Source organism: Haplochromis burtoni, unplaced genomic scaffold, assembly GCF_018398535.1.
Source record: "Haplochromis burtoni strain Fernald_Lab_line unplaced genomic scaffold, NCSU_Asbu1 Contig_130, whole genome shotgun sequence".
Lineage (NCBI taxonomy): Eukaryota > Metazoa > Chordata > Actinopteri > Cichliformes > Cichlidae > Haplochromis > Haplochromis burtoni.
This window is the reverse complement of record NW_024582491.1, coordinates 621,603-647,439: the sequence shown is the minus strand read 5'-3', so window position 1 is coordinate 647,439 and position 25,837 is coordinate 621,603. Positions and strand designations below refer to the sequence as shown.

Below are 25,837 nucleotides of genomic sequence, written 5' to 3'. Positions count from 1 at the left end.
TTTTTTTGTCAGTCATTAGAACAAAGTTTATTCTTTCTTTTCCTTTCAGAACAGAAGACCAATGGGCAGGAAATTATAAATCAAATCAGAATGACATTTATCAGGAGCTGCAACCTTTATGCAGATTACTTTACAGCTTATAGTGGCCATCTGGTTGCCTTGCTATTAATTCTGTAGTGTAGTGTGTGATCACTAAAGGTGTTTTATTGTCGTTAGCCACTTATTCATTTTTTCTCCATGTTTGTAGAAAAGAAATGTTTCATTCTTGTAGGCTTAGATATTTATGGGGCTTGGATATTTTCCCCCTCATTTTGGTTCAGAGGAATCTCCAGTTTCCATCCATTTTCATGTTCCCCTTTTCCTGCTCCTTTTCTATGCTCTGGCCCTTTCCCCTCCTGCAGGTTAGAGGTTATGGACACTGCTTCTGCATTTTCAGAAGAAGTGGAGATGTAGACGCTTAACAGATCCATTGATTTTGATAATGTTTAAGTGAATGCAACTTTTCATGTTGTTCCAGTGGCTGATTTAGCAGTCTCAACAATGGTGAGATTAGTTGCATGACAGGGAGTTTGAGGCCATTTGCTGTGCTATCTCTACAGTACTTAGGCTGAATAGTGCTAAGTGCATATCATTTTAAATGAGACATGCATGTCGCTGTGATTCTGTCTGCATTGTAAACACAGTTCTCAACAGAGTACACCGATCCTCAGTAGAGGAAGTCTCCCAGGCTCTCTGTGATTGAAACTTGATCCTTGGGTCAGTCCCAGAGGGTCTGGGAGACTTCTGCTACGCTCGGATATAACCATGTCACACACTCTTGGGTTTCCCCAAGAAATTGGCTAGCTGGTATTTTGCAGCTGTCTGTTTTATATCTGGCTGTTTAAAAGTCTATGAGTAAATGAAACATCAATTTAAGAAAATATTTTTATTACAATCTTAGTGGCTTTCCTTGGGAGTGGCAAAAACTGTTGTAAGGAAACCAAACAGTCACAGATATTCAAGAGAGTTATTGAAGATGGCTAAAGCATAATTCCTCTCAGAAAAATGTACTTGTGAGACAATGGAGTAGATACAGGAACATACTTTTTTTTTTTTTTTAAAGCCATCATAGGACTTCCTGCTGCAGAGTTCGAGTAAAAAAATAAATAAAAATGTACACCATTTCTCTTGACCTTTTCTCAAATGTCAGCTTAATTTTCAGCATCTTCATTTTCATCACTTTAATTTTTGTCTAAAATTCTGGTTAGAAACATTTTGCTGCTTCTGCATGATGCAGTTGTTTTCCTTCATAGTAAAATCCTTCTAGAACCAGAAGCCTCAACATTTGGCATGTATCGACTTTTCATGTGACTTAAATTCAGATTCTTTGCGGGCACCATGGTGTAGTGTTTTGCCTTATGACTTTTTTTGTGCGTCCCCTGGCAGGTATGCAGTTATTGCCTTCGGGTGTGCCAGCTGTCCGAAGCTCACCTGTGGGAGGGAGGGCTGCGGCACAGAGTTCTGTTACCACTGTAAGCAGCTGTGGCATCCCAACCAGACCTGTGACGCAGCGCGCCAGCAAAGAGCCCAGAGCCTCCGCCTCAGAACGGTGCGCTCATCCTCCCTCAACTACAGTCAAGAGAGTGGAGCTGCAGGTGGGCTGACTTAACGATTTTACACAACACGCTTATTAGGAGAAGGGAAAAAAAACAAAAGAAGACAACGCTGATCATCAGTCCTCAATGAGCAATCCCTAACCCATATTTCACTGTTGTAAATCATACTCTGTTGTTACTTCTAGCTGATGACATCAAGCCGTGTCCACGCTGTGCTGCTTACATCATCAAGATGAATGATGGCAGCTGTAACCACATGACGTGCGCTGTCTGTGGCTGCGAGTTCTGTTGGCTCTGCATGAAAGAGATCTCAGACTTGCACTACCTGAGGTAAGCATCTTAACACATACATATACAGTATATACTAATAGACATAAAGTACATGCTGTTGGATCAACGGTTTCACTGCAAGTATTTTAATAATTTAGCAATTTAAAAATAAAAAAAAAGATCCTGCTGTGATGAAAACCTGTTGGTCATGTGACACCCTGTAACTACAGCACATAGCTAGTAGTTGTTCCACCGTTTATTTGCTGGTTAACTTTTGTTTCCAGATTGGTACCTGAGATTAGAAGGCTATCCAGCGCTTGCTCTTCCTGTGAACATTTCTCACTGTTTCTGCTCGTCTTTACCTCTCTCAGTCCATCAGGCTGTACTTTCTGGGGAAAGAAGCCGTGGAGCAGAAAGAAGAAGATTCTTTGGCAACTGGGAACACTCGTGGGTGCCCCTGTTGGCATTGCACTCATTGCAGGCATAGCTATCCCTGCCATGATTATTGGTATTCCTGTATATGTGGGAAGGAAGGTAAGGCCTTGCGCACACATACCTACACAGTAGATTGGGATATATTTCAATTTTCCTGCTCATAGTTTTTACTACACGGATTTTGTTTATTATTGGGATGTGTCTCTATGTAGATTTATAGTATTATAAAGTCATAATTCATTCTTAGTGTTGCATGTACCCTTTAATCCTTTCAGAATGTCCACATTGCTTGTTGCATAACTTTATTCATGTCACTGCTGTCAGCAATCAAAGTAAACATGGCGAGTAGCCAGAAACAATCACTGCAACAATCAGTAACCAGCTAGTTCTACTGAGCGGCCAATGTACCCTCAGTCATCTCATTTTCCCAGACTCTGGAGTTGATCCGAGCCAGCAACAGTCATGTGTTACTAACCTGTGTGTCTGTGTATACGTGCACTTGTTTTGTGTTACTCACAAGTCGGGATCTGTTTAGAATAAGAACTTCACATTACAATAAAATGAAACCAGTTGGTCTCCAAAATTCCCCACGAAAGGCTGCCAACAAGAATCTTGAGCCAACTGACTTTTCTTCTCTGCAAACGTCCAGCGCACATTCAGAAGTGATCACAACATACACGAAACATCTGAACATGAATCACTTACACTCCACAAGCACCAAAGTCAATATAGTTATCTTTGAACCATTGTCCCAGGTGTTTTATAGGGGCTTTTTGCCACTAGCACTACCACATTTGTATTGTTTCTGCAATGAAATGCGGGCAGTGCAAAAGAACAGAATGCAACAAAGAAAATGTCAGCCAACCTAAAGAAACAGCATTCATCAAAGAGTTGTCTCATTTGTGGTTTCTTAAAGAGGAAGTTGATGGTAGTAAAAATTTACACCAAAAGACAGAGAGGCAGACAAGAGTTCTGTCTTCTGCAACAGTAGCTCAGTAAAGTTGTCATAGTATTGCCAGTGCCTCTAAAATAATTTCTGAGGAGCAACCAAAAGGTAAAAGGTAAACAATAAGCATTTTTATTTTTATTGTAGAAATCTGCTCCACAACAACACTGTTAATCATACTTTTTCAGTGGTGCCTTTGAGGACTCAGCTCATACGTTAAGTGCAAGTTCACTCTCCTCTAAATGTGTCTCTCACATTTGTGCCACTTTTCTCTGTCAGATCCATAACCGCTACGAAGGCAAAGATATTTCCAACCACAAGAGGAACCTGGTGATCGCTGGTGGGGTGACTCTGTCTGTCATCGTGTCTCCAGTAGTGGCTGCAGTCACTGTCGGTCAGTCTGTGCTCTAACCTGCACCCTCCTAACTCTCTAGTTCTCTTCTCACTGGAGATCTTTAATGACATGCTGTGCCTGTGTTTGACTTTGTTGGAATCAGGAATTTCTTCTGTTTAATGTTCAAGTTCAGATTATACAAAAGTTTATTTTCACTCATCATTTCTCATTAGCTATTTTGTAAACATGGGAAAAATCAAAGAGGGATGGTCTGTTATGTTTTTTATTTTTATTTTTTTAGTGCTCTGACCTTATTTGACCCTGGTGTGTCTATGTCTCTCGACTCTTTCACCTCTTAGGCATTGGAGTTCCTATCATGCTTGCATATGTCTACGGCGTGGTACCCATCTCTCTGTGCCGTAGTGGTGGGTGTGGTGTCTCCGCTGGGAACGGGAAGGGAGTTCGCATCGAGTTTGACGATGAAAATGACATGAACGTTGGGAGCGGGGCAGCTGCCGCTGGTAAGGTTCGATTTCCAGTCCCGATCTGAACTAGCCCACCACACAAAACCAAGAGGGCGTGTTATGCCAATCGACATTATTTGTAAATAAGATCTTTTGCTTGCTTCACTCATGGCAAGTACTCTTTCCTTCCACAGTAAACTGTATTTCCTCTGCCTCTTCACTTTTCCAGGTTGCTTTGAAAAGTGTACTTGGCAGTATACTTTTATTTTACATTTTTCCTCTTTTCACACTTCAAAGGTGTGTTTGAGGATTAAAATGCTAGTTTTAGGTAAGGGTTAGGGTTAGACAGTAACTTGTGATGGTTTAAGTTAAAGAGTTAAGTTAAAGAGAGCCATACAAATGTGCCTGACTGCCCCTTCACCCACATACAGAGCCACATCCTCATACTTGGCACTGCTCTTATAATACACAAACTAAGACTGAAGAGAATCTTCAGTGAAAACCTGTCAACAAGATAAGCAAAGAACAGACGGATGAACAAACTGATATGTTTGATATGTTTGATATGTTTTTGTTTTAAATTCCACGCTGATATATTTTGTTTTGTTTCATGTTCTGTGTAGATACTACATCAGTCGCAGACGCCAGGAACAACCCCAGTATAGGTGAAGGCAGTGTCGGTGGGTTGACAGGCAGCCTGAGTGCAAGCGGCAGCCACATGGACCGTCTGGGGGCCATTAGGGACAACCTGAGTGAGACGGCCTCCACCATGGCCCTGGCTGGAGCCAGCATCACCGGCAGCCTGTCTGGCAGCGCCATGGTCAATTATCTGAACAGGTAAATGTGTGCTGCAATATTTAAATGTGGTTGTGACTTCAGTGTGCTCTCCTGCATTGTCATTGTCTTATTTTCTCTCTCTCTCTGTTGTCAGGCTGGAGGTGCAGGCTGATGTGCAGAAGGAGCGCTGCAGTCTTAGTGGCGAGTCTGGCACAGTGAGCCTGGGAACAGTCAGCGACAATGCTAGCACCAAAGCAATGGCTGGATCCATTCTTAATGCCTACATGCCTCTTGACAGGTGAGCATCATAGGTTTGGATAAGTCGAGAAAGCATGGTCTTCTGTTCATTAGCATGTTTAGTCCAGTTCTTTGTAGCTTCATAGTGTGAAACAGATGCAGCGGATTAGTGAATAATCTGTACCTGTATTATTGTAAACCTGTGCTCACGTCAACTGAACACAAAGTATTATTGTTTATATCATCATGTTTTGAACCTAGCCTAATTTCTAACCTATTGTACTAGTTGGTAAAAAATTAGGCTAGTGCTATTCAAAGATAAAATGGTCATCTAGAGTCTATAGTCACTATATGTTATGAATAACAGCCCTCTGGATGCTTAATTGTGCTGAACACAAACTACATGCAACTCATGTTTCCTGTGTCCTCTCTTCTTCCAGAGATGGGAACAGTATGGAGGTGCAGGTTGACATTGAATCCAAACCTGGCAAACTACGGCATCACAGCGGCAGCAGCAGCATTGATGACGGCAGCCACGTTGGTCGCTGCGGCTGGACCTGTCCCTCTAATGGCTGCACCTCTGCAGAGGGCAAAGGAACCTCCACTAAGTGGGCCAAAGAGGCCTCCTGCTCCTCCTCCTCCAGCTCGGGGGGCAAGAAGAGCAAAGGCAAGCTGCGGAAGAAAGGGGGAGGAGGCACAAAGATCAATGAGACACGGGAGGACATGGATGCTCAGCTGCTGGAGCAGCGCAGCACCAACTCCTCAGAGTTCGACTCTCCTTCGCTGAGCGGCAGCCTGCCATCAGTGGCCGACTCCCACTCCAGCCACTTCTCTGAGTTCAGCTGCTCCGACCTGGAGAGCATGAAGACCTCGTGTAGCCACGGCTCCAGCGGTGGCGACTACCACACGCGCTTTGCCACAGTCAGCCCCCTGCCTGAAGTGGAGAACGACCGCCTGGAGACCTGCCCCACTTCTTCATCCTCCTCCCAGGGACAGAGTGCTGTGGCCACCCCCAACTCCCCCACCTCCACCACGTCCTCCCTGGGTCACGGCACAGAGCTCCCCCCTCTCTGCTTCATAGCAGAGGAGAATGTCAACCTGGTGTGCCCCACTGAGCCGGACTCTCACAGCAACACCGGAGAGATGTTGAAGGAAACCAACAACAACAACACCCAGCATCATCAACCACAACAGCCAGCCCAGACGCAGCATCAGCCCAAGAACTCCTGTATACAGACTGATATTTAAAATCTCAATACCATAAGTGCTGCACACACATTGTTTCAACATCCTTTTCCTCCACTAACATAACAATCCTAGCTTAAAGTTTAACCTGCATTTTCTGTTATTCCCTTGTAAAGGGGACATGTTACTTTTGGATTGGACATCCTCTGTTGAAAAGCAGCCACTGAGTGAAGTATTAAGAAAGGCTTCTGCAGTGCAGCCGCGTGAGAAATTTTAAGGTTATGAATGCTGATGTTTCTCCCTGTGCTGACACATTTTTGTCACTCGCTGGCCACCTGTAACAGAAGGCAACCCACTGACTCGGGTGTGTCAGATTTATCTGTGTAGACTAAAGTAAAACCACTGTGCCAGTTTTGCTAGTATTTGATTTTAGCCGTACTGTCTGGATGCAACACAATAAGAGAAGTTAACCAAGCAGGGACAAGGCAATACAACTTATTTTTATTTTCCCCAACACGTATTAGTTAACAGAGGGAACCTGAGAGTTCTCATCTGTATTTATTATTAGACTGGTTGTTTTTTGTCATGGATCTGTGTTTGAAATTAAATTGTAGAAGACCAAGGCCTGGGCTCAATGTCCTGAATCATTTTAGCTCTAAAGCTGACTTAAAAACAACTGAGATTGTTTTTAAATGGATGCACACACAGCTATTGTCCCATTGTGGGCGATGGTGCTTTATGGTTTTTTTAGCAGCTCGCTAAGAAACGATTTGAGACCTGTAGCCTAATTCAGTGCATGTTCTAGCACTAAGGTGACTCAGGAAGCCTGGGCCTCATCTTGCTCTGTGGAAAGTTTGTAATGATATATGTTGAGGGTGTGGGTGGGGGCTATTTCTTGATTTGACAAAAGGTCTCTGGAAGGCCGTAGATGTTGAGATAATGCTTAAAGTCATTATAATAACATTAACCAATGGGTTGGTCAATTCTGTGAAATTGTACAAAGAAACTTTTTGTCCTGTTGAAAGGTGATTTATTCAGGCTGATGGTTTCGCCTCACTGAGTAAGAGAGAGCTTTGATATCTTTCTTTGTTAACTCATGGTGCCTTCAAGAAGCTGTTTGTGTTCCGTTTATCTCCACCGTGTCTTCGTAGATTCCAACCAACAACCACAACAACTCATTGCAGAATGTCTGACTGTGTAGGAGGGATGCTCCTATGATAGATCTGGTAAATGAAGACTTTTCAATTGCCTACCAAAGACAGCACTCAGGCTCTTGTTAAATCTTAAACCTTTGACTTGTCAGCTGTAGATGCAGTATTGTGCATCCTTTTGAAACCACAGGGATGAATGATATGATCCGAAATTATACAGACACACAGACTGCTGTTTTTGTACATGCTTCACAAATGCTACGCAAATAACCAGGGCTGTACAACGGCCCGAGGCACCTGCACTGTTACCTGTATTTCCTATGACATTGATGTTTTGCAATGCACAAAGGTTAATGGGGATGCAGAGGTTGGTTAATGGTTACCTTCCTTATTGATTTGTCCTGTGAGTTCCTGTTTGTGTTGCCAATCGGTGCTGCTGAGCAGACTTGAAGTTAAGTTCTTCTTTATTTCAGAGTGTTTGCTTAAGCCTGTGTTTACCGCTCCGTGGTCTGCTTTACTGGGGGCCACCGAGTCAGCTCAGGTGAACCTCAACCATTGAATGGTATCCTGACCCAGGTCTGTTACAGAATGAACTCTTTGGTTCGGTGGATTCGGCTTCTGCTGCACTCCTTCCCTGCATTACAGAAAAGCAGTTTTGTTCTTCCCCCTTAGTTCGGTTTCTCATTTTTCACCCAAATTCCAGTTTCTCAATCCTAAGTTGAACACTAGTGCCAGATATAATTTGTAATTTGTGCAGAATTGCATAAGGTATTTGTATATTTGTTTGGTAATTTGCTTTACTATATGCGTGTAAATGCATATCAAAAAAATAAAAACAACTATATATGAAATGTTTACGGTTTCCCAGTTTTTAAGTTAATAAAAGTACTGTAAATACACAAAATGGACCTATTATGATCATTTAAAACTTCATATTTTTACTGTTAGACTCTGCTAAGAGAGGTTTTGCATTATTCACTGTTCAAAATAAATAAATGAATAAATGGCCTGTATTTGTATAGCGCTTTACTAGTCCCTAAGGACCCCAAAGCGCTTTACACAACCATTCATCCACCCATTCACACACTGGTAATGGCAAGCTACATTGTAGCCACAGCCACCCAATAATCCTTAGCTGTTATATTGGGCCTTGCTATGGCAAACAGCATTATTACAACGTATGTAAGACACAAAAACATCATGTCACTCCATCTTTAGTGTCTCTTCTGACACTTTCCGTTACTTGTTATGAGCTAAAGAAGGAAAAAAACCATGTTTCCCAGTTTATTGAATAGCCCTCTGTGAATAGAATATACAATTTTTACAAATCTACTGACACAATGTTAAAAGCCACTGTTAAGAGAAGCTGTGGAAAATGCAGAATTATTCCCTCCTTCCCCCAAATTTACATCCTTATGCTAAATTTTACATTCATGTAGATTTAATGAAACATGAGAAAACAAAAAGTTTGGATTCAGGCAGTCTTTAGATTCACAATACAGAAAGATTGATATTTATTACTTATAACATGGACAGAAACTTTAAATAGCAAATAAATTACACATTTAAAACAGTTCTGAGTTTGGAGCCAAGTGAATATATGTGTGTGATAAATCCAAGTCATTAAAGAAATTTATTAAAGCTACAGAATGATATAAATAGACTTTTTCTTTACGAGTACCGATATGCTCACCACACTAAGTCGACCCCTAGACTGAAATCCAAGGCACACATCTTATAAAGATGCTGCTTCTCTCCAGTGTGCTGGTATCTGCTGTGAAGCTGATGGTGCAGGTAAACAGGCTCAACGGCACAATGTCATTTCACATGGTGAAGACAGAGACTCGCCTTTATGAATGGAATCAATACAGGAACACAGAGCTACAAATTTGCATAGATGACTTAAAGGAGAGCAAGAAATTTTTTTTCTTACAACATTGTAAGTTCTGTTGCACTCACATGAACAGCAGTGAGACATGCAGGTCTCTTTCACCCATTAAGATAACACCATACATGTGGTCATATTAAAATAGTTACTTAAGATGCAGCAAAGATGCACTTTTAAACTTGGAAGGAAATTAGCTTTTTGTTTGTTTATATTTAACATGCACTGAATAGCTTTTGGTATGTGACAGCTGGTCTTTTATAAAATGATTTCAGAAAGCGACTGGGCTCAAAGAGCAGATCAGCTCGATGAAGCCTGTCCTAAGCAAAAGCTACTGCCTGGAGTGAGGAAACACCTGCCTGCTGTGTTACACAACAGCACATTGGACCTCGTTTATTAATACACTACGGTGAAAGGTCCACTGAGTCCCACTGTTGTACAATGCAAATGGTGCATGGTGTGTACAAAAGTAAAACTGCATAGCAAAATGTTCTGGAGAGAAAAATAGATTTTTTTTTTTATATCGTCACAGACATTACAGACCAGTAGAGTGAATCAGCTCGGTTCCATTGTATTGCTCATTCTGCAGCTTCCTGCCTTTGTGTACTCAGTTCTTGTGCAGTGTTTTGCATAGATCCAAGAGCAGTGGTGGAGCAGCTCATGCAGAGAGGGGAGGGTCAGATATATTTGTTGGCCAGGTTCTGAACATCGTTCTTAGTGAACTGTGTGCTCTGCACGGCTGAGAGATCCTCAAACAGCTGAGTCATGTGGTGACGCTCTTCCTTCTCCAGCAGCATTAGTACAACCTGCAAACAGTGCGTCAGCGTTTATCACCACACAGACCGCTTGATTGCAAAATCTTACCAACAAACTTTAGCTTTTCAGACCATATTTGCATGCTAATCTTACCGAGAACCTGTCAGCAGTGTGCAGATGGTTGAGGTGTTGGTAGACCAGATAAGGGTCTTTCTCCAGTAGGTGTGAGTGCAGGGCCTGCATGATGAAGCTGATGGTGTGTCCATCAAGCTGGGTGCTCAGGAACTGGGGAAGCATCTCTGGGGCCGTGGAGGCCAGTAGTTCCGCGCAGGCCACTGTGTTTCCAGAGCTACGAGCCGCGTTCAGGGATTGGCCGAATTCATAGGCGCTGGCCGGCTGGAGGTTGATGCTGATGTCTTCTCCTTTGCAGCTGTTTTTGGAGTTAGGGACAGCGGTCACATTCTCGTCATCCTCAACCTGAGGAGGGAGACGGACATGGGTGAAACATTTAAACAGGAAAGACAAAAATGGAAAGCCGGTCTCTGTCAGTGAGTCACAATCTGGGAAATCTGCACCACCTATTGCCTTAATTAGGAATAATTTGTCTGGGATGCAGTGATTGGATCTATAAGCTTCCATCTTTACCTACTGGTGTGCTGAACCTGAAGAAAAGGAAAACAAGAGTTTCATAACAATCTGCAGCCTTTTAAACTTGGAGCACAGCCACTTTTCACTCTGGTGTTCCCCTGAAACTGAGACTGAGTTTTGAGACCCAGATAAGCAGCATAAGATGCATGGATACAATTTTACACTTTAGCTTTCTCCGTGTTCTCTTTTGTCTTTTAACAATAAACTGAAAATGGTACATCTAGCCCCACTCAAGCTTTAATTTGGTGTTTTTATTCTTCATTAGATCATTAATAGTAAATGAGGATGGAGCACAAAGACGAACGGTGCACAACAGCTGGGAGCGCTGCACTTTATGATCTGTGCTAGGCTAGAATAAAACCAGAGCTGATCAGATTTCACACGGTATCCCAGCAGGTGTCAGGAGTAATCAGCTAAAAACACACAACTATTTAAAGGACACTTGTTGACCATAAGTCATGATTCTTCAGTCCCCATCATTATAATGCCTCTTCTTCCTAACCACACGTGTAGACTCTCTAAAGTCAAAAGTGGATATGTCTGTTGGATGCAATTAGGGGAAAATATTTATTTTCAATGAAAGTGAATAAACTGTACTCACCTCTGTGATGGGGACTGTCTTCCTGGGTTTGTTTGGTGAAGTGCTGGCCAGACTCTGTCTGAGCAGCTTGGTGACCTCCTCCAGCTCCTTCTCAGCCTCCTGCACGTTGGGATCTTGCTGCAGCACTTCCTGCAGGTCCGAGCTGCAAGCCAGGTAGTCCTGATGGAGGGAGACACCGAAAAAATACAAAGAGAGCTTTATGTATGAAATATGTGAAAGGGATATTTTACTCCTTAGCCACCCAATAAAAAGAAATCACTCCCTTATGGCATTAGCCATTAAAGTCCAGCTCTATTCACCTTGAGACCTTTATTAGCCATGGCTCGTCTGTAGAAGGCCTTCTTATTGGTTGGCTCCAGTTTCAGTGCTGCATCACAGTCCTGCTTGGCCTCAGCGAACCTCTCCAGCTTCAAGTAGCACAGAGCTCTATAAACACACACACGTCAATTGTGATTTTTATTTTTGTCACTGGCACCTAATCACATTTGACACGTGACTCAGAAGTATCATGAATTTGTGACTCACTGCGAATCAGGTTTTATAATAACAGCTGAAGTCATGCCATCAGCATTAACAGAACAGAACATTTTCCTATGATGATGAGATTTACGATTTACACCTCAGAGATGTGCTTCTGGAGCCCCTTTTCTAAATGAATCTTCATGTTTTTAATTTTTTCAAATGGCTCTCAGCAGCTGTGCACCAATGGCGTATGGATGTTTGCTCTGGTGTGGCTGTACATACAATCTGTTCTCACAGCAGGGCTCCACATGCACATGCAAACACCAACACACAATAGGAAAACATTCACGTCATCAGTTTCTTCTGTGACCTGATCAACACCATCTATGTACTATTGTGTTGTGCACCAATTTACCACCAATACACACTAATTTGGCAGCAGTGACAGGTGGCACGACTGGATAGGATTAAAAACAGAGCTGAAAGCACGGCTGACAAATGACAGCTGGGCGTCGTTAATCGGCCTTTTTTAAATTCAGTTGAACAAATTTTGTGGATTTTCAGGCTGTTTTCCCACATCAAGGTGAACCAGTGGCAGAAGATGTGATGAACAGAGGGGAAACGAGACCGCAGGAACATGTCTGTTCATATTAAGGTGAGAATTAAATGACTAACCTGTTGGTGTAGATAGTGCATTCCTCTGGCTTTAGCTTAAGGCATTCTGTGTACTTTCCCAGAGCATCCTGGTATTGGCTCTTCTTCACAAAATCGTTCCCTTCTTGTTTCAAAGCTGAAAAACGGACTTCGGCTTTCCTCTCTAGAAAACAAAACAAAGTGGTGATTGCTAAACATCGCTTACTCACACAGACACGAGGTCCATTCTCCTCCATTTTGACTTCATATATCCACACTGACACTTGCAATACATTTTAACTGACCTCGCTTTTATAAGCCTGTGCTACACAGCTGGAGGGTTTAAGCACTTGAAATTAATGCTGTGCTAGCTGGACATGAGCCACGAGAGTTAAGTCAGCAATCAGTCCCGGTGTGGACCGAGGGCTAATCAATCTGCTGCAGAGTGTCTGCAGAGCGTCTTCAGGGAGGTAAAATTATGCCAGCAGTGCTATTCTTTCATTAGAGTCTAAAAATAGCATAGGTAGAAAAGCCCTGGGAGCAGAGAAACTGCATGGTCAGAGGTGACACGTCCACTTATATAAAAAAATAGGCCTTTCAAATTTTCCTCCAGTCACAACAGGAAGACTTTTGTTCCTCCATCGCTGTATCAAGCAGAAGAATGGTTCAAAAACCGAACAAAGGTAGCTATAATGTCAGAAGAAAGAGCTGCTCGAGAAAATGTTTGTTAATGCTGGATGTAGTCAACATTAGATTTTATTCAGTCATCATAACCGCTGTATGTATAAATGTCCCAGCTACTCTCCTCATTGTCCCAGCTCAGCGATCAACACTTCTGACCCTGACTAACTCTGTGTTTCTGGGGACAAACATTAATTAAGCATCATGACTCTTAAAAACAACAGACCTGCATCCCTAGCAGCCTTCTCTGCTCGAGCTTGGAGGACCTCAGCGCTGGGTGGCTCCTCTCTGCGGTGCTGCTGAGCCGACAGAGGCACCAGAGGGATCTCGGGAAGTTTCTCTCTCCACTCTGGCCCGTCTTGCTCGATGAGCAGCCGGGTGATCCTAGAGGAGGACGTGATTCAGTCATTGTTACAGCACACAGATGAGAGACATTGATAAGGCTTACATAGCGTGTTAAAGATGCATCTAATCCACCCTGTTCCACAGTTTAGGGAGTTTATGTCTTATTGTGTAACTTTGTAGATAAATGTGGGGATGAATGATATCTTTGACCCTCTGGTACTCCTGAACACAAACCAGCCAGGTGAGTATTGCGTAACAGAGAAGGGACACACAGTCTGAGAGACATGATTAGCCTCTAGCCGGAGCTACTTTTGACCAGCTAAATCTGTTAGTCTCTAATAAGCCTGTGTGTAATGGTTACCATGATTTGTTCTGATTTAGTCTTCTAAATATGCTATAATTCCATTTCTGGATTTCAATTATAGAACATTTTCAAATTTGGAAAATACAGCAGGTAGATAGAGTAAGAAAATCTCCATGTCTCATCTGTCTTTTTATTTCCTTTGCTGTAACAGCTAAAGATAGTCTGCGTCCACCTTGTTTAAAATAGATGAGAAATGCACTGCCATAGACATGGGTGCTGTAAAATTCAATACTTGCTTTTGAGATGCCAAATGTTAATGAGTCTGTTAGCTGAGGTGAGAGGTGGACATTATACCTGTTGACACTGTCGTGAGCTGCCTGCACGCTCACGTCTATCTGCAGCACAGTTTTGTAATCCACGTAGGCCTTTCGGTAACGCTCCAGGGACTCATAAGCCATGGCACGGCGGAGGAGGGGCTTGAGGGAGAATGGCTGCAGCTCCAGGGCTCTGATTGGAATAAATAGATGCAATGAGACAAGAGCAAAGGATCGAGTCTGGTGCCCCTGCTGTCGATGCTAGGGCAAAGGATGTGTCTGTACATGTTGTTTCTGAGGTAGTGAACAAGTCTAAAGGTGTGATTCAAGTTTTCTATAACCCCATCTTTCTGCAAACACATCAAGTATATTTAAAGGCTTTCATATGGGAGGCTCCCTTAAGTTAACCCAGTCTGCTGCTTATAAACCACTTCTAAAGAGATTAATTACAATCCCTTACGACACACCCAAGTGCAAATCCCCTCCCACTCATAAATGATCTGAGATCCTCTGCTGAGACTGGTATATGATGACGCTGTCTGCAGAAATTTGTAGCAGTTTGATCTTTAAGATGAAGCACAGGGACAAGCGTGCATTTGCCTTCCACAACTTTTCACATTTCTTGCTGAACACTGGTAGAGTTTTATCAGTTCTCTCACCTTGTGCAATCTTGTATGCAGTCTTGACTGTTGCCATCTTTCAGGTAGCAAGCTGCTCTGTTGGAATATAGAATACAGAGATCTTCTGGACTATCAATCCCTGCATAGAAAATAGAGACCAATATCAGAAATGTAATACACAGCTTGGAAACAGCACGCATAGTTCTGCAGTTATCTTGGGGGTGGAATACAGAATATCTGCAAAGACATCATGAACTCAAAGTTTGAATCGTGTACTTATTGTCTAAATCAGACTGTTTAATGTGCTCTCTGAGCAGCTATAGAAGCGCTGTAGATATATATATATATATATATATATAGACATTTCCCTTTGAGATTGTGACAACTGACTCGTGCAAAGTCCGCACGCTGTTTCTCTCCACCTGCCTTAACTTAACAGTGTTTTCTTCACTATCACAGAGTTAAGCAAATCACACAGGTCTATGGTGCATGTTTTAAACACAGCAACATTATCCAGCTACACTAAACAAATTCATGTCAGTGTGCTGCCTCATCAGATGAAAACAGATTATGGATGATGACACAGCGTGGCAGTGATGATGATGTCTTAGCAACTGAGAGCACTTAGCGAGGTTATTGTGACAGTAGATCATATAAACTACAGCAACTGTGTGCATACCACAACTACGAGACCTGTCAAAGTTTCTTGAATGTCTCGTTCAGTTTCATTTCTACTGAAAAGAGCCTTTTTCACAGATCGGAAAAAATTAGATTAGGTCACATCTGTTGTGCTTCCCACAGTAATCCAGATAGATGATGCCCAGCGACTTTCACAGTCTTAACTGAGTATATTATGGCTGTCCACAGAAAGAGACACAAGGCCATATGTTTAACGGAGAGTGAGCAGAGGTTTCTCTTCCTCCATCAACTGCTTGTCGTCTCACTCTCTGTGAGAATTATTGCTGCAGTCCTACAAATTCAATTTCACAGTGAGTGGTTAGAGGTCATGTGACTTGGACAGACCTGAGCTGAGAGGCTTAGCACCAGACTAAAACAGCAACACTGTCTGCGTACAGCCACAGTCCATCACCCCAGGGATAAGTCACTAAATATTAACATCGTAATGGATCTTACTAAAATTTTGAATACTGCAAATAAACTGTTCACACAAAAATGTGAAGTCTGAGACTGAGAATTTGAAATTGTTTATGAGGAATTATTTCAATAGGGAAAATGATTTGTATTGCTATCCTGTTTTCATGTGTAAGTCTCTGCAGTGTGTTAAAGTGACAAAAATAAAGACAAGCACTGACATTATAGCTACGACCCTATGACCTTTGATTTAAAGTTAAATTAAAGTATGACACCATAGAAAGCTGTTATTAAAATATGATGATGAATAAACAGCTGAGAAAACAGTCGATCAGTTCTGATTCATTTGTCAGCTCATAACACACTGATATGAGTAAAAATGTTATGATTACTGACACGGTGGCACACAGGTAACTTCTAACCAGCAACCTCACTGTATAAAACTAATTAAATAGTTTTTTCTTAATATTCTAAAATATTACAAACACGATCAACAGTGAGTGCCCCTGAGGCTTACCTGAATCTGTATAGCCCTGAATGGCTTGTGAGTATTTCTCCAGTGCATCGGCAAACTGTCCATTTTTAAACAGCAGGTTTCCTTCGTTCTTTAGCCGGGCCAGGGGTGGGGGCAGGGCCCCACATGGGGCATCAAGGTTGACAGTTTCTCCAGCATTTCCTCCAACTGGAGTTGCCTTACCGCTGCCGCTTTGATCACCCTGAACCGAAGCTGTCGAGCCTCTCTTGCTTGATCCATTGGCTATCTTTTCCTGCGGGACTTTGTACTTGTCTGAGCTGCCTCTGTTCTTCCTGTGTTCATGGTGGGAGCTGTTGGACTCGGCGTGTGGACCCCCGTCCCCTCTGCCGTGGGGCTTTTTATGAGCGTTTCCCATGTCTCCCCTTTCGACAGGAGTAGCTGATCTCTCCTCCCCTCCCACGGGCTGGCTAGGTTGAACCAGACAAGCTGGAAGGGAGAGGGAGGGAGGGGAGAAGCAGAGGGAGAGAGACAGAGAAGGGGAAGTCACACCCACAGGAAAGAGTCAGCAGTTACATCATAGTGTGGGAGGAGAGGAGCACATGACACGGAGCCACTTCAAACAGGGAGTTCCAGGAAGTAGAGATACCAAACAGTGACTTATGAAAGGGCTGTGTGGGGGTAGGGCAGAAAACATGCATGCACTGTTCCTTCACCCAGAGAGACAAGAGGGGAATTTCCTCTATCTATAGGACAGCAGACAGAAGGGGATGTGACTAAAGCACTACTATTACCGGCAATGTTGGAGCTTCCTAACATGCTCTGTATAAATCGTGACTGTATTAGAGGGCAAATCCTTCAACTTCTAAATCCAGCACAGCTATAAAGACACAAAAAACTTTCTGCTATAAAGTTAAAATTTAACACCTCATTCAAGTTACATAAATTAGAGTAGCAATAGATTTGAGTCCAGTTAAGTCAGTGGAATGACTTAACTTGTTACTTTTCACTAAATGAGAATATAGATAAAAAATATATCTCCAGTAAGGGAAAAATCTGATCTGGGAAATCTGTACCACAGTCTACTGGTTTACCTCATTCACTTCCTGCTAGTCTTGCTAGTTTTTAATATGAAATCAACAGTGAAAAAAAAAACATGTCAAATAAAGGATCAGTGCACACTTTTGACAAAAATCTAAGTTTCCTCTGAACTCATAACTTACCTAAGCTTGACTATAACTGAAAAACAATTTAACTGCATGTTAAATAGAGAGTAAGCAACATTTAAATCAGTTGATTGATTTTTGGATGCAAATGGGTTATCATAAATGGCCATTAGCGCCGTTATAGTCTCTATGTCTGTGTTTAAGGATATTGATTGTTTTTAGTAGTTCAAACAATCACCAGTTTTATGAGCTTTGTTGTCACTGTCAGTCTGGTTATCCGCCTCTTCTATCTCTTGGATGAGGATTTTTTTGCCCTTGCGTTGCTTCTCTTGTTGGCATTCCTCCATCTTCTTCTCCATTTGAGACATAAGTTGCTAAAACACAAACAATTCATCCATTAGAACATCTCATGTTTTGTTTGTCACAACTATTCATATCACAATCTATGCTAGATTACTTAGTTGTAGTGACTGGTGTATGTATAACTACAAAAAGGAACATTTTCTTCCCATTTACACCTAAATTATACTCAAATAAATAGAAACAGAAGTTAAACAATGCAATTAAAGGGGACGGTTAAACACAGCACATCCTGGGCTGTTCCACTGATACAGATCTGTTAAAAAAGCCACATCATCCTCTATTTATGGTAATGACATAAATACATGAAAGACTTCCAGTGATAGACTCACTAAATCACTCAACTTTCACAAATACAGTGACACCTAGTGGATGAAAGGTAGACTGGCGCATGATGAACATGCCTCAGTACTATCACCTACAGTTGCAGTGGTGTTCTGTGGCTCTTCCCTGAGCACCGTCCTCAGGTCTTCAGTGGCCATGTGGAAGTTGCCCATATGATTATAAACAACAGCACGGCGAAGCAGGGCTAACGGAAAGAAGTGCATTACAATATGTAGCACATACACTAATGCTGCTGTAGCTAAAGTATACCACATCATATAAATACATCTAAAAGTGCAGGTGTATTTATTCTGGAAGCATTATTGTGTTAGAAATTATAGAAATAACATTAACACACCTTTCAGATTGCCTGGTTCTAGCTCGAGCACACTCAGGCAGTCTTTCAGGGCATTGTGCCAGTGCTCGAGCTTGATCTCTGCCTGGGCTCTGTTGTTGTATGCAGCCACAGTTGTTATAATGGAAAGGCTCCTGTAATGGAATAAACAATAAAGCAAACCTCTATTTACAGTGAGATTATTGCACAAACACTTACTACTACAGCTACAATGAAAGATGACAGTCTACTACTTACAATATATACCAAGCAAAACGATAAAAGCCCTTTAAGAGGTGCTAAGTGCTTTCTGCAATGAAGGAGTTGTTTAAAGAACCTGACCTGGAATAGTATGTGACCGCCTCCTCATAATCCTTTGCTCTAAAAGCTTCATTGCCTTTGTCCTTTTCACGATTTGCCAGGAAGAGCTTCTCCTGTTGTGACAGCACTGGATGGATCACAGGGGAAACCTTACATGTTACACAAAAATGCCAACACACCTGATGTACGTTGTATGCTTAATAATTACTGCAAAAGAACACTTTCTATCCACAATAAATTACATGAAGTGTCCACTTGAGTCTTGATTTTAGGATGTCCTGAGTTTATAATTGCAGGTGGATCAGTTTTGTCCACATCCTCCTCTATTTTCTCACATTCTTTTTCCACATCGAACCTGGAAAGAAGGTGTAAAATATATACTTAAAGGTCAAATTTTTAAACTGTGGATCACTGTAATGGAAGCAGTTTAACTTTAAAGCCCTTTTACAAAGTAAAAAGACTTGGGAAGCTTTTATGCATAGAGAATTCAGCTGCTGCAACAGTGGGGTCTTTCTTCTGAATATAATAGACAAATGTGGAGACAGCATGACTCACTTGTCCCATTCTCGGTAATCACGTGGTAGGGCGCATTTAGAGGGTTTCTTTCTTTCTTGTGGAACTGTTTTCTATCATGAGAAAAGACTCTGTTTGAATATTTGTCTTCTATACATATATGTAACTGGTTATGTACTGTATATGCCTTGATTTTTTTACCTGGCTCAGAGGAACAAAGCAACTGGAACCTCTTACAGGTGGCATATTTTCTTTCACTAGATCATCAAATACTGACTGGTGTTTCAGGGTTGTTTCAGTCTTTTTGGTTTCTTCTTGCCATCTCTGAGCAAAGTATTTAGAGAAACAGCCATGTGAGAACAAAGTAAACAGGATTTATTTATTTTTTTAAAAGAAAGAAAAAAATGTGTACCATACTTTCAATTCATCCTCAATTTGGCTCCACTCATCTTTAGAGAGGCTGGCTGCTGTGGCTACAGGCATTTCCTTCCTAAGAGCTCGGCTCTTAGGGTCCAGTTTCTCCAGGTGACTCTCACAGAACTTGATCAGGTGAGGATAAATGCCCTCTTCGCCGGACCTTTAACCAAACAAAAAAGAAAAATAAAGAATAGCTTTTTTTGCAATATTTTTCATTCACATTTGCCAGCCTGTATTTTGTTATGACATGCACTATTATTCCTCTGCAACTGATGACAAGTGTTACATAATCTATTTGCAATATAGCACATACATCTTACCATCTCAGTGGAGAATGAGTGAAACTTGACATGATGATGAGTTTATAACCTTCATAAAGAAAAACCTCACCAACACTATAAAGGGACTGGACTGACTGATTGCTTTATTTTGAGCATGTAAATATAGATACGATTAAAAAAAGCAGCAAAAGTCCATTGAACACAGGTAAAGGAAGAAAAGGGACAGTGAGTTTCCTCCAACAACACTATATTGCTCAACAGACAGTTACCTCAGTGTTCTCAGGATCTTCTCGAGGTATCTCACATCTTTACATTTTTCAATGTAATCGTAGTCCAGGTGCTCCACAGGAACCTTGCCCCTGTAGTCCACAGTGGTGGAGTGACTCTGAAGGGATAAAACTGCGTCTTCACTCATTTCTGGAAAGAATTTACACAGTCAACGTGTCAAAAAGTGTTCCATAAAAGGGAGACATGGCAGTTCTGCATTATATTTGTATAACTTACCAGCATTTTAGCTAGCTACCTTAACTTTACTGGTAATTTTAATAGTTCGTCAGAAACAGCTAGGTTCTATATTTAGGGATGTAACATTCGGGAAAGGCAGACTTATCTCTTAAGTGTCTCTTGAGTAATTAATGCAAGATCACATTAATGTTAGTAATGTTAAGCAAAACTAGTTTACCTGCTCCCGTTTGGCTGAACGCTCATCGACAATGTGGTGTGTATTGCTATGGTAACCACACACGGACGGAAGGCCGGTAGCGCCGAGAGGAAGCACGTGACACAGCCAACAGAGGGCTCCAAATTTGAAAACGTGGCTGGTGAACATGAGAAAACAAGAACAACAGCGGGGGGACAGCTGAGGCCTGGAACAAAGCCTGAGGAAACAATATCGCCTACGGAGGCCACGGTTTTTGGAATAGCCCCGTTTTAACTTCAGGTAGGTATTTGTTAAATATTAAGCGCGTTTATTCCCGAAGAAGATTATTTTGTCGAGCTTAAGGTACAGGTGCGTGGAATTCACCGACATTACCTCGTACTGGTTCTAGTTTCAGGAGGCTAACAACGTTATGTTAGTAAACGTGGATGGCATACAGAAATGTCAGCCACATTTTTTTCTTTAATTATAACTCGGTGTTTTACGAGGCCCACAGTTTTTGTTTTGTTTGTTTTTTAATGGCAATCATTTTTGCATGACATTTCAGGGTTAACACAGGTGTAACTGATTAGTCATTCACTGTGCCATTCCGGGTCCCCTTCAGTCACATTAACAGGAGGCTATTTCAGCTTTGACGGAGCATCACTGCTTTTAATTCTGGAACCGGTTTTTATCCTGTCCTGTCTTGTTAAAATGGCTGCTCTGACCCTCTGACCTAGCATAGAGGGTGAAATTACACTGTAAAATGCGCACGCACGAAACGTCGTCGGGTTTTTGTTTTGTTTTGCTTTTGGATGAATTTTACTAATATCAGTTTTGCGTGTGTTTACCAAATAATTTTGCCTTGTCATATTTCTTCAGACGGAATTAAGTGTGAAAATAACGAGGAGTAAAATGATGTTAAAGGTGGTGTATACTGTCAGTCGGGCTCTGTCGGTGTCTTTTGGCGGTTATGGAGCTCTTTAAAGCGGCATCAGAGAGGGCACGAGATGGGGGGATTTAAATCGGCAGCAGCACGCGCTCTCATAGCAACGCGGATGAAACAGCTGAGAAGGATCAGAGATAAATCAGCTGTCTGTTGCTTTCTGATATACAAACTGCTACTTTTATACACTGAAAACCACCGTAAGATTCGGGAGATAACTTTTATTTTACTATAAGTGAGTCCAGCATGAGACTCCTTTTAAAAATATCTTTTTTAAAAGTATTTAAGCTAGCATTGTATGTGTTTACGGTCTCTTTAAGTTCATATTTGCTGTGCTGAAGTAGTTCTGTTTATTATATTCTGTTTCACTCCAGGTGACTTGTAATCCCCTGGAGGCCAGGCTAAGGTTTGTTCGCGCACTTCCAGTGATCAACAGGAAGATGCAGTGCACTCCTGAATCTAGTCTTTATCTTGATGGCTATAAAGGGCAGCACTGCTACGATGACTGCTCTGACAGTGGATACTCAGGTTTTTTCCAGAGCCCACACAGCACCAGTGGAGCTGATTCATGTAGATCTTTGTCTCCGGTGGAACTGGATGAAACGCCCAAAGAGAACCTCCGGGTTTCTGTCACGCCAAAGAAGATCCGAGAACAAGTCAGATTTTTGGGCAGAGACTCCAGGAAGGTTTCAGCTGTAAGCTGGTGTGAAACTCCTAAAATGTGCAAAAGGGATACCTCGCTGCGACAGAGACTTCTACTGTGTAAACCCACTGTAGATGTCAAAAATGACAACACAAGATCACCGTGCACCAGAAGGATTGAATCCCCTGTCAGTGGGTCTGAACCCTATTTGAATACATCATTTGACTCTGTAGACACTGAGATGGGGGCATCAAGCACTTTAAAAGTGGACCAGGACCTGCCACTATCAGGCAGGAAGCGCCGTGTTCTGTTCACACAGGTGAGGACCTCAACTCTTGAAGACGGCAAGCACAACTGTTGTCACCTTCCCAGTTTTGAGAAAGAAGCCTCACTCACAGATCTAGACATGAGTGAACACATTTTTGCATCTGGTCAATGTAATGTCAAGACTCCAGGCTTCAACGAATTCCTGCCCATCTCTAAAGAAAACTCTCAGTCACCACTGGGCAGCATGACGGATAATCTATATAATGGCTCAAGTGTCTTGTGCACACCATCATCTGCACATACACCCAACTATATCAGGTATGTGTTTTATTGACGAAGAAAATAAAACTTTAAAATATTTAAACACAGATTAACTCCTTTCTGACTTTTAAACAGGTCGTTGAGTGAGGACAGCGGTTTCAGCTCAGTGACTCTTGATAAATCGCAAGACTCCACAGTGGACCATGATGGCTCGTTCCAGGAGCTGCTGCCGTCTGCCTCCAAAGGAAACTCTGAAACTCCAAATCCAACAGAGGGAAGGCGCCGCTCCCGTTTGCAGCGTCAGCACAGGCTCTCTACGCTTAAAGAAGGTGGCTCTCAGTCTGAGGAAGACCCAACGGACAGAAAGCATCAACATCCTTATCAATGTTACAGCCATTCTAAAGAGGATGAGGTTTTTGCTGGGGATATCACCCCTCGCAGTGTCCTCTCTGTTAAATGTGGTAATGCCGTGAGCTCTGATCACTTGGGCTCAGCAAAAAAAGATTATACCACCCCACAAAGAGTGACTAAAACCAAGGCACAAGACATGACCCCTTGTTCTACAGATATCACACCACTCAGAATGACTCCAGTTAACCTCTCTCTGACTCCAGCGCTGCAGCTGGTTCAAGCTATGTGTCAGCACCATGCCCAGATGTTGGCTGGTCAAAGTCCAAGCCTGAAAGAGCAGCTGAAGTTTGCAGCAGCACTGACCAAGACCCCAAGCACTCTTCGGACCACTATGCCATTGGCAGGGCTGATTGGCAGGAAGATGGGCCTGGAGAAGGTGGACATACTCACAGAGCTGATGAAGAGGAACCTCAGGCACATCCTGGCTGTTATACTTTGCCAGATGGACTCTGAGAGTGTCTATAGGTGATGTTTCCAAATATACATTTTTATTCACACAATGTTTTACAGCGCATATCATCCATGCTTACTTGCCACAGGTTGCAGCTCCTTTCCCATTTGGTCACTGATTAATAAAATCATGACTACATTTTTAATGGAGTAAAGAATAATTCAGAGTCCTGTAGAATGATCGCAAGGTGATTGACGCTGAGCTGAAACATACATGTTGTTATAACAGTGTTTGTTGTATAAACAATGCAATTATTAGTAAAATCAGTGGAGTTTAGCTTGCATTACAAACTTGTGTTGTCTAAAAAGTTTAGTGAGCTGAAAATATTTCTCTCATACTTTGTTGTTTTTCACAGGTGCAGCTGTGTTTGCAAAAGCTGGAATCAAATTCTCCAGCAAGACAAGCTAGCTAGCACAATGAGAAGAAGCCACCTGAGTCAAGTGGAGGCTGCTCTTGAGGTAAGAGCCAGGCTATGGCTAAAGGTCTTATAAGCAGGGGTGCACATAAGTGGTCCGCAGGTGCGCATTTGCTGTCAAAATAAAAGACGTGCACCAGATAAGAAGTTGCAACGCGCGTTTGCGTACATAAGATTTTCTGGAGGAGGACAAACATTTGTTTAGAACTCTTAAAAATGTTGAAGCAAACTCCTTTAAGAAATTACTTTGGTGTTCCTCCACCTCCAAAGAAATGTCAGGAGTCCGAACAGCAAAAGAAGCGCATATTCTCGGAAAAGTGGTTGCAGGAGGTGAGCTGGCTTCAAACAAATGATGAACGCACAGATGTGGTGCAGAATATGCTGTGAAAATCCCACTCTAGCGGACAAAAACTGTGCCTTTTTATATGTATGCAAACGCCCATTGCAGCTTCTTATCTTATTCGCTTCCTATTTTGACAGCGAATCCGCACCTGCGGACCACTTATGTGCACCCCTGCTTATAAGAGTGTTTGTTCAGCTCTGTAGCATTTAGCTTTCTGTGTTTTCAGTTAAACACAACATCTCTGTTATCACAGTCTTTGCTCTGTGGTCATCAGTGCATACGTACATCAAAATGAGTCGGTGTTATCACAATCTCCATCACTGTCACTGAAATGACTCTGAACTTATTTGCTGTCGTCTTATAGCTTGGTGCTGCTGTCCATGTCGCTGATGCAGAGACCAGAGCCATGTTGCTTAAGCGATCAGCTCTGAAGACAGTTCAGGCCCAGTCTAGGACCTCCAGCTACTGCACTCCACAGTCAGGAAGCAGGGCTTTAACGCCACTGCAGCTCAGTGCCTTGCATTCAGACAGCAGCAGCAAACGGGATAAATTTCTGGAGGTAAGTTACAAATCCATTAAACTGCATTATGCTTTGAGGCATTTCTCATCAAACATTTATCAAAGTTATTTTAATAACTTCTTTTTCCTCTCAGGTTGCTAAAACCCTCTTCAATGATGAGTGCCTCAAGCCTTGTCCGAGATGTCAGCATCCCGCAAGATGCCATTCAGGCAAAAGAGAGGGAGTGTGCAGCAGAGCTGACTGTGGATTCCAGTTTTGCATGTCATGCTTGTGTACTTCTCACGGCTCTAGAGAGTGCGGTAGTCACTCTGCAGGCCGTCGCAGAAAGGACATACTTCCCGGAAGCGCTCAAAGCAAGCGCAATGTTAAAAGACTATGAACAAATTATTCCTGCTTCATGAAGTCACTTTAATAATATCTATTTTTTGCAAGTTTATAGATGGCAATAAGCAGCGAGGAAACAGATGTGTAGTCCGTGCAGTGTCTGAACTCTTCAATGTTTGTTTGTATTTCTTTACTTATCCCATCCTACCCCTTTCCTTTTTTGATATAGTTCTTACTTGTATATTTTTTTTAAATTATGCACTGAAGGAGGTTTTACCAGCAGATAAAAGGATTTCATTTTACTGTTGTATTTTTCTATGCACTGACTGTACAGCATGTTGGGTTTTTTGTTTTGGAGCTATTGAGATTTTCAGCTTTTACAAACATGTTTTCTAGATCGGTTTTAAAATAAACTTGATATATAGTAAAACCTTTTTTTTTTCTTCCCCTACCCGTGCGCTGCGTCTCATTTGTGAGGATTGTGTATGTCGCTGTAACCTGTACAAATCTCTTTGGTGCCACCTAGTGGTTTGACACTTTCACTGCGAAAGGAGTTTTATTTTAACCCCCCTCCCCTCCCTCAAAAAAAAAAAAAATATATATATATACACACACATATCTTAGATACTAAGAACTTTAAAGTAATCTCTGAATTATCTCGAATAAATCGATCCTGGGGTATTAAAGAAGAAACTC

The 25,837-nt window shown here is 42.1% G+C and overlaps 3 protein-coding genes across 5 annotated transcripts in view; 2 read left to right on the top strand and 1 right to left on the bottom strand.

Moving 5' to 3' along the window:
• The window catches only part of LOC102299704 (E3 ubiquitin-protein ligase RNF19A), a 33,912-nt gene extending 25,667 nt beyond the window's left edge, over positions 1-8,245 (top strand). Inside the window, exons 3-10 of the mRNA XM_005930168.2 lie at positions 1,426-1,634; positions 1,781-1,925; positions 2,237-2,399; positions 3,526-3,640; positions 3,940-4,101; positions 4,668-4,881; positions 4,976-5,119; positions 5,499-8,245. Coding sequence (XP_005930230.1) covers positions 1,426-1,634; positions 1,781-1,925; positions 2,237-2,399; positions 3,526-3,640; positions 3,940-4,101; positions 4,668-4,881; positions 4,976-5,119; positions 5,499-6,306 — 1,960 coding nt within the window. The 3' untranslated portion in view covers positions 6,307-8,245. The remainder of the gene's footprint in view (positions 1-1,425; positions 1,635-1,780; positions 1,926-2,236; positions 2,400-3,525; positions 3,641-3,939; positions 4,102-4,667; positions 4,882-4,975; positions 5,120-5,498) is intronic.
• Positions 8,246-8,884: 639 nt separating this feature from the next.
• On the bottom strand, positions 8,885-20,767 carry spag1b (sperm associated antigen 1b). 2 transcript variants are annotated; one of them, XM_005930169.3, is made up of 19 exons: positions 20,606-20,767; positions 20,193-20,308; positions 19,643-19,802; positions 19,427-19,549; positions 19,268-19,338; positions 18,955-19,067; positions 18,734-18,839; positions 18,416-18,546; positions 18,156-18,262; positions 17,612-17,747; positions 16,253-16,696; positions 14,683-14,782; positions 14,064-14,216; positions 13,287-13,444; positions 12,422-12,563; positions 11,584-11,710; positions 11,285-11,443; positions 10,189-10,512; positions 8,885-10,085 (listed from the first exon to the last, which is right to left on the bottom strand). In XM_005930169.3, the coding sequence occupies exons 1-19, from the start codon at positions 20,750-20,752 to the stop codon at positions 9,957-9,959; spliced, it is 2,946 nt and encodes a 981-aa protein (XP_005930231.1). In that variant the 5' UTR covers positions 20,753-20,767; the 3' UTR covers positions 8,885-9,956. The 2 variants fall into 2 exon arrangements, with proteins under 2 accessions (XP_005930231.1, XP_005930232.1); XM_005930170.2 differs by having other exon boundaries at positions 20,193-20,340; positions 20,606-20,690.
• On the top strand, positions 20,665-25,571 carry fbxo43 (F-box protein 43). 2 transcript variants are annotated; one of them, XM_005930171.3, is made up of 6 exons: positions 20,665-20,863; positions 21,881-22,734; positions 22,813-23,553; positions 23,895-23,997; positions 24,662-24,856; positions 24,951-25,571. In XM_005930171.3, the coding sequence occupies exons 2-6, from the start codon at positions 21,947-21,949 to the stop codon at positions 25,194-25,196; spliced, it is 2,073 nt and encodes a 690-aa protein (XP_005930233.1). In that variant the 5' UTR covers positions 20,665-20,863; positions 21,881-21,946; the 3' UTR covers positions 25,197-25,571. The 2 variants fall into 2 exon arrangements, with proteins under 2 accessions (XP_005930233.1, XP_014191602.1); XM_014336116.2 differs by lacking the exon at positions 20,665-20,863 and adding an exon at positions 20,913-21,741.
• The last annotated feature ends 266 nt before the right edge of the window (positions 25,572-25,837 follow it).